At 51.3% G+C, this 8,394-nt stretch overlaps 1 protein-coding gene across 1 annotated transcript in view; it reads left to right on the top strand.

The window, feature by feature from the left end:
- Positions 1 to 5,651: 5,651 nt before the first annotated feature.
- Positions 5,652 to 8,394, top strand: part of HMOX (heme oxygenase) — a gene marked incomplete at its 3' end in the record, with an annotated part of 2,772 nt that continues 29 nt past the window's right edge. The window contains exons 1-5 of the mRNA XM_005854772.1: positions 5,652 to 5,765; positions 6,225 to 6,490; positions 6,780 to 6,964; positions 7,774 to 8,138; positions 8,324 to 8,394. The exon at positions 8,324 to 8,394 is cut by the window's right edge and continues 29 nt beyond it. Of these exons, the coding sequence (XP_005854834.1) occupies positions 5,698 to 5,765; positions 6,225 to 6,490; positions 6,780 to 6,964; positions 7,774 to 8,138; positions 8,324 to 8,394 (955 nt within the window). The remainder of the gene's footprint in view (positions 5,766 to 6,224; positions 6,491 to 6,779; positions 6,965 to 7,773; positions 8,139 to 8,323) is intronic.

Raw genomic sequence — 8,394 nt, 5'->3', positions numbered from 1 at the left:
CCTTAACACGTCCAAGCCCCGGGAATTAAGGTAGGAGAGCGTCGCCTCCAACCATGCCTCGCGCTGCCTCCCCCCCGCCCTCGCAAAGCCGTAGCCAGGCAGATCGACCAAGTAGAAGTAAGGATGGCCCTAGGAGACGAGGGGAAGGAGGGAGGGAAGGAGGGAATTAAGGAGGGAGGGAAGGAGAGCGGGAAGGAGGGACAGAAGGAGGGTGGAAGGTCGCCTCGCGGTGAGAGGAGGGGTGGTGTAAGGCAGGGTAACGGGCAGCGTAGGAAAGGGGAGGAGAGAGAAATAAAGAAAAAAGAGAGAGCTGGCACCTGGAGGCTGTAGAGGTTGAGCGTCTGCGTACATCCGGGTCGCTTACTCGTCCGCACCAGGGGCCCTTTCCCTCGGCCGGCGCCCCCCCCCAGGAGGGCGGCGACCAAACTGGACTTGCCCACGTTGGATCGGCCAAGGCAGGCCACCTCGGTGTGCTTCGAAGACGTGACAGGGGGTAAAGCGTACGACAGCGAGGCCGGTGAGTGGTAAAGAGCAGGCGCCGAGAAGAGGATTTTCGCCTTGGTACGGAGGGAGGAGGAGGGAAGGAGGGAGGAGGTTGAGTCCGAATCGGGAGCAGCGACAGGAGCCTCTGCATCGCTTGTAGGACGATCCTCAAAGATGCCTGATAGCGTGTATATGGTTGGGGTGAGGGAAAGAAGCTGCTGTGTGCGACGAGGAGGCGGACGAGGGGGAGGAGGCGGACCAGTGGGCGGGGACGGACGACGGGCAAAATGTCTGTGTCGTATAGAAAATACGTGAGAAAGCATAGATACTCTTAACAGCGGCTTACAAGACACACTTATCGGGCTGATACGTGGAATATGTCGATACCTTGAGAGAGGACGGGCGCGCTTCCTTCTTGTTGTGGCCAGAAGGATGGATGCTAAAGGTGATCGCATTTTTACCTGTCTAAGCTGCATAGAATATTTCGTTCAAGAGATCGCATTGAATTTAAGCTATGATCAACAATCATGGAGATTCGTCTCAACCATATCATGTTGACCTTATGGTAAGGAACTTGACTGGACTCCTCGCGTCTCCTTATCCTCCACATCATCATTCCTGTACCTGGTGAGAGGACGAACTTTATCCTTCGCAATTTGGTATAATCCTATACAATGCTCCTTTAAGGCTTTGCATGGACAGTGCTCTTCATCTACGTGGGCTTTCCGCGTTGTCTTTTCACCGTCACTTTTCCTTGTACCAGACAGACAACGACTGACGAACAACAATGACGCCATCATGTCTCGCCCAGGCACGTACACTAAAGTGGAAGCCAAATGCGGCTCTAGTCATCGTGTGTTCAATACCTGTGGCATGCCAACAGACAAAAGAGTGTAAAATCCTACGAGTAGGTCGAATTACCCTGCAAACGATGAAAGCACAGTACAGAAACATTAGTAAATTGAAATGAGGGACTTTCTGGGGAAGGAGATACGATGTCGTAGCGTGCTCGAAATAAAGATTAGGGCCTCAATTACGAGATGGAAAAATTTAAAAATTCTCCCAAAAGGTCGCAGATACGCGATATGAGACAAGCAGATGCAGTTGTCTCCTCAAAACATCGTCCTCTACTGCTGCTATCCATAGTACCGTCCATTAATGTTATCAGTGTGGAAGGCGAAATCCGATAAGATATCGAGTGAAGAGCGTCTCGGCCCTTTTCAAGTTTTTTTCCAATGGATTCTTCTTGAGTTAAATGCTAATCACCAGCGTTTCTTCCTTCTCTTGTCCTCAAGTAGGCTTCGACGCCAACTCTTTCCCTCCTCCTCTTCCTACTCTTGCTCTTCATCTCTTTCATCTTCAGTCGCATCTCCTTCTGTACCTTCTCTCTTCCCGTCATTGTCTTGATTTGCTCCAATCTTCTCAATTACATCCTCCCTATCATCTTCACTGCTTTCCTTCCCACCAACCTACTTCAATTTCCCTTCTTCCTCTCTGCTTCCAATTCTTCCTCCCTTATCCTCTTCACTTTTCGTCATTGACGCCTGCGTTAAAGCGGCTTCTATGAAGGCGTCAATGTCCCCCTTTTCCAGCACATCCTCGGCCTCCAATCCCTCTGCTGTCAGGCCCGTCCTGTGGTGTGGAAGACAACAAAATGGTCGGAACGAGTATGTAAACTGAGCGGACTCGTGCCTCTTTGCCCTTCTTTCCGGCACCTCGTCTGGTTCGGCGACCCCCTTCTCTTCGCCGTTTCTCTTTCCCTTTTCACTCACCTGTGGTCTTTGATCAGAGCATGTGGATAGAGGACGTAGGTACGACATAAGGCTTCCCGTCCTTCCTCCCCCTCCCTTGCGCCCTGTGCCAGGAACAGGGGAGCAGGTGGGGGAGAAAAGTGACGGCGAGGAATGAGGAAAGGGAAAAGAAGGAAAAAATAGAGGAAGAAAAAGACGCGGGGAGAAGAATGACGACTGAGAGTTCAAGTAGAAAAATATGCTGAGTGTTTGAGCGCGGAAGAGAGGGAATGGCACCACGCATGCGATAAATTGCAGGGAGCGGTCTCGACCAACAACGATAAATAATCAAGGAAACAAGAAGGGGAGTGCAGGGATGAGCACGTGCGAATGATTGGAATAGATCGGTGAGGGAAAGAAGGACGGTGAGGCACCTCTTGACTCTTGTCCGCGCATTTCTCATCTTCGTGCTCGGGATTCAACGGATCCCCAAGCAAGCTGTCTGCCGGGAGAGGAGTGCTCGTGGTGGTGGAGGGAGGGGATGGGACGGAGGACTCCGGGGCACAAGGGAGGACTCGGACCTGTGTGTAGAAATGAGAAGCGAGGGTGCAGAAGAGGGAGAGGCAGAATGAAGAGGGAAAGAATAAAGGAGAAGTCGGGAGAGAATTCAAGGGAATTGAATGGAAACGAAGATGGTGGCAGGAAATGAGGAGGGAGAAATATACACAAAAACCCAAGAATCATAAAAACTACGAGTTTTCGAAAAGCCAGGATTGAAGAAGAGACAAAGCATGCGGGATTGACAAAAAGCTCTTCCCGCTAGTCTACAAAATACAAAAAAGAAGCGTATGAACAGACCCGCAGGAGAGATTTGCCCGGAACAAGTGGATCCTTTCTGCCAGAGACAGACGACGAGGGCGGTGACAACGAGGAGGAGGAGGAGGAGGAGGAGGAGAAAGAGGATGATGGGGTGGGTAGCTCTGATGAAGCAGGCGAACAAGTGATGAATTCGTGGATACCGGCTTCAAGCTTTGTCCACCCGTAGGCCGAGGTCCCACGGAGAAAGAGGAGCAGGGACAGGGGGCCCTCGGCGGCGACGTCACTGTGGTCATAGACTGAGGGGGGTTGGGTAAGAAAAGAGAAGGTAGGATGGGGGGGGGATAGGAGGTCAAAGAGCCATTTCGGGTTGATACAGGTACGACATGGAGAAAAGCGCAGGGCGGCTGGCGGCCCTGCCTGTGTCGAGTTTGAAATCGTGCTGCGAAGTGGCCCATGCGCCGTACATCCTCCGAAGGCGAAGCAGCGCCTCCGCGTCGGCCTTTGTGCGCGTCAAAGTCCGGATCTCCAGGTAGCAGTCGCGGACGTCCTGGGAGGAGGAGAGGAAAAGGGACTGAAGGCGGGATGAAAAGAGGAAAGCAGAAAGAATGGGAGCGTTGTGACTGCAAGTTATCGAGGTCGTCGGCTCCAAGGAACGAGGCGTTTCCCAGCCACAAACCTGGGTCCGAAACGCCGCACATTCCTTCTCCAACCCTTTGATCCGCTCTTCGCATTCCTCCCAGACCCCTTCTTCCCCTTCCTGTCGGGCCATCGTCCCGATCTTTTTCAAGTGATGGGCCTCGAGTGCGAGTCGGTCCCACTGCCCGACGGAGGAGGAGAGAGAGGCGGCTTCCAGGATCAAGGGGTGAATATCCTGGAAGAGAGACAAATGTGGGGAAACAAGGATAAGAAGGAAGGTATTGAAATGACCTCTGGTTGCAGCAGTAGTTTAAGAAATGGCCTGAGAGGTATGTCCCCGCTGTCAATTTATCCCCTGCGCCAACCTCATTGCTCAAGCAATGCGTCATCCCTCCAATGTATTTGAGGCCGATCTTGACCAGCCTTTCTCCCGCCCTTCCTTTCAGCCCACCCATTCTCCCGCCCTTCCTTTCAGCCCATGTGCCGACCCCTATTGACAAGCGTGCGCTTACCCCGTCGACGTGGGTATCGTTTTCTCCTCTTCGTTCTTCCTCCAAACTCTGCGTCAGCGATTCCAACCTTTTCCTCTTCTTCTCTATCTCCATTTTCTGAGAAACTTCCATCAAGCTCATTTCGATGCGTTCGATTGTCTCATTGGCCAAGCAGCAGGACAGAAGGGGAGGGAAAGGAGATTGGTCTGAAGAAGAGCACGAAGAGCACGAGGAGGCTGAAGGCGAGGCAGTGGATGGAGGAGGAGATGACGGTGGAGGAGAGCTTGGAGAGCTGGACGAGAGGAAGTACGAAATGTTCTGTGCGCTCAGAAAGAAAAGAGATTTTGCGGCCTTAGCGGCAGGAGTGGGTGACCTTGTTGGGAAAATAGACGCAAAGTTCCGGCCAGACTTTCTGCACAGTGAATTGACGCTGCGAATCTGGCTTGATGGAGAATGTATTGCGCAGGCCATCCGTCGAAGCAAAGTTATTCTTTTCATGATCGTAGGTTTGCTATATCAAGTACTGTCTTCACCTGGGCAAACACTAAATGCTGTACCCTCGCTTCTTCTGCTGCTCTCTGGTTAGTGTACAGGGTGGGTAACCCGCCATTATGAGAACTGCAACATTGTTTTTAATCAATTGATTGATAAGTATAAAGTTTACAGCTCATTTTCTCCTTCTCAAGAAAGCAATCATCGTCTTGCTAGTTTTGGTTGATATCGCTGGTGTTTTGGTACTTCACACGATAAGGTCATAGTTTCCTTTGAGTTGGGGGGTACAAGATGCAAGTCTATGTCTGAGCCATTCAGCCTTGTTGGTTCGGTGGTAGCAATTCTGGAAATTGTATCCATTGATAAGATATGCCCTAGCAGTGGGGCAAAGCATCGAATTCTTGCTTGTCGAATCATGACCGACCATTTTGCTTGTATTTCTTTCTTGCTACCTTTTTAATGCTTTTACCGCCCACTGTTCTTCAAGCTTCCGCCGCTTCTCCTTGTCGCTCGAATATGAGCGAGTCAGAAATGGCTTTCTTAACCCAAGCAACCAAGAGCGCGATACCTGTATAGAGGTCAAAGAAAGCTACCGAATCCCTGTGAGTGAGTTATTGAAAGGTAATGATGCCTCATAAGATGGAATGTTAGAAAAACATCATCACCGGAGAGCGGCTGGTGGAATTCTCACCCCGAAGAGCCCGTGGGACAGTAGTTCCAGCCTTACCCAAATAGAGAGATGTTAATCCCCTGAATGTGATCATTCAGGAGCGTGCATCATCGAATCCTCTGGGTAAATCTGTGTTAGGCTGTGCTCCAGGGTGCCCAATGTATGGCAGTCTAATCAGGATATTACCCAAATGAGGTGGACTCTCCCTCCGGTGCCACGACGGCTTCCCATCGCAAGTGCGGTCAATACAAGTTGTTGCGTGCCTTTGAAAGGAAAAATTCGTCGTGACTTAAGAGTCCCTGGGCCATTCTCCCTTCCTATTCATTTCTCCAGTCTCGAATCCTTCAAAGTAGAGAAAGGCATCGGGAACGAGGTCATGGCCTCGGGAGCGCCAGACGGGCACGACGAGGTGCCGCTCTCCATCGCCATGCGAAAGGCCACACGGTGAGCTCACGAGAGTCATAGCGAGAGTGTTGGAGCTGCATGGAACACGTTCACAGGAAAAAATCGAGCCCTTCTAATCGTGCCGTGACTCCGATTCCTCTTTTCTTTCACGTGTACAGCAAAATTCATCGCGAAAGTGATGCTTTGGTAAATTTCAAACTCGTGTACGCTTTCACATACCCATCCCTCTACGCCGATGCCATCGGACTCTTCTACCCCATGTGAGGACAAGGGGAGGGTATTACAAAGGATCGAACGTTTGGCTTTGACTTCCACCTGGCCTTTATGCCCTTTGTATGACCTGTGTGTGGGATCGTCAAAGGATCTTATTGACCCAAGTTGGCCTGTCCTCTCACCGAGTCTTCCTGCCACGCCCCTTTGATACGAACAAGCCACGCCAGCAAGTCATGGTGGGGCGCCCTTTTGATATTTCTTTTCTCCCTTCCTCGTCCCCCTCAGCTACCGAAAACTCGAGTCGCTTGTCATGTCCTCCGGCTCTCCTTCCCTTCAGCCCTTCGCCACCCTCCTCCGCCAGTACAAGCTTGAACGCACCCGCGCCTTTGAGTCTGACATGGACTTTCATTCCCGGGGGGGAACGGAGAAGGAAGACGACGAAATCCCCGAGGCAGTGAAGAGCTACCTCGAACGGTTGGAGTCGTGCGCGGCAACGGATCCAGAACTCCTTGCCGTCTACGTCTACCACATGTATATGGCCCTTCTCAGCGGTAAGCATCTTGCATGACTCCTCTCGATGGCATTGGATGCATGCGTCCAATTTGCAAAGGCGGGGCATCGCCTGGCCTTTCCGTCTATACACATGATGCGCCAACTCACTTTCGCACCTGGGATGAGGACATTGTTTTTATCATTCTTCAGATGATTAGATCATCAAGTTTGCAGTCGCGTCCCTTTTTACAATTTGTTCCTCAAAGCACCTCTCTCTTCCATGCCATTCCCTGCTCTTTCCTTTTTGTTTTGCACGCTCATCTTCCCCTGATGATGTTTCTCGGCCAGGCGGGCAGATCCTGAGACGGCTCACCACACAATGCCTCCTCCCCAAGACCCCCATGACCAACAAGGATCCCGACGCTGGGCTTGCGCTTTATTCCTTCGAGGGAGGGAAAACGCAGGAGATTAAGGAAGCGATTCGAGCAACCGTGGATAGGATGGAGAAAACCGGGGTTGTGTTCAATTCCCAGGTGGGACGATCGATTCCTCCTTACTGTGAAAAGAGCGATCCTGGAAAAGATTCAGTCTCCTCGATAGCCGTAGAGTATTGGTATCCAGGACATTAATATATCAATCTAGTTTTATTTCATCCTCACCTTCCCCTTTTCTACCTTGGTCCACAGCGTCGTCAAGCCTTCTTAGACGAGAGCATACGCCTTTTCCACATGAACAATGAAGTGGTGCGTTCCTTTCGGCCCAGTCGAAAAGGGCGCCGGAAACTAGTTGTCCTCGGTTGTCTCCTCCTCGTTGGCGTAATACTCGTGGTCACCATGGTGGGCGGAGCTATGTCTTGTGCGTTTCAGACCAAGTGAGGTTATTGCGCATCTGTATAAATCATTTCAGCGGGCCAGACGTGAACATTCAATGCTGTGGTGTTAAAGGCGGAGTACAACCATGCCTTGCTGATTCGTAGCGTTATGTGGAAAGGAACTCTTAATTTGCAAAAGAAAAGAAGGAAGCAAGTTGATACTTGCTACGACATGAAAGTCAGTAAAGCAACAACTCGCTCTCTCCTACGGAGCAAAAAAGAGTTTTTACTAAATTCATTCACAGTGGCTAGATCCACCAAAAATTGCTTCTTTCCCAGCACCAGAAAAGAAATCAAGCCAACAAAGCAGAAAAGAATTCCTTCAAAAGCGATAGGAGCGAGTACGGCCTGAGGGTCTCGGCACAGGATCGACCAGCTCTTGCGTCCGACACAACTGACTCACGCAAAAACGTGGCACTTCGTGACTGAAAAATCCACCTCCCGTCATTCCTTGCTTTGTATGCGGTGCAGGTCATGTCAGCACGACGAAATCTCGCCTCGCCGTTATTTTTCCTCCTTTTTTCCCAGCTTCTCGTCCTTCTACTCGAAGTACTCGACCTCCCCACCCAGACCTCTGCGTTTCACGTCCCTACTACCTCTACCCGACTTGAACGACCTCGTCTTCCGCAGCGGCAGCAGAGAGCCTTATCGTTCCTAAACATTAATACTCGGACGACCGTGTTGGAACGTGCGCCCGTATGGCTAGCTGCGGCAGGAGGAGGGGAAGGAAGCAATGAGGAGGAGGTCGACGCTCCTGGTCGAGAGAACGCAGACATGGTGTCACGCCGTCGTCGAGCAGGAAAAGATTCGCAAGACCATGAAGCTAGAGCCTCACGGTGAGGACAGGAGGCGCTAAATGGGGATTTTGGAATCGTTTTAATAGCGTAGTAGCTGTGGACAGGCCTGAGTGCGGCTCTCGATTTCGACCATGCCGAGGGGGGGGGTTGAAAGCGCCCTCGACTCGGCTTTCGTTCCATATCTCTTGTTCATGGTCGAATCCTTTTATGAAAATTATATCCAGGGCAAATTACGTGCAAAAAGCGCTCTCCCTGGCTGCGTTTAGCTTGACGGTGGGGTCGGTGCGAGCAGGGG

Source organism: Nannochloropsis gaditana (assembly GCF_000240725.1).
Source record: "Nannochloropsis gaditana CCMP526 unplaced genomic scaffold scaffold388, whole genome shotgun sequence".
Lineage (NCBI taxonomy): Eukaryota > Eustigmatophyceae > Eustigmatales > Monodopsidaceae > Microchloropsis > Microchloropsis gaditana.
This window is presented reverse-complemented; position numbering and strand designations above follow the sequence as displayed.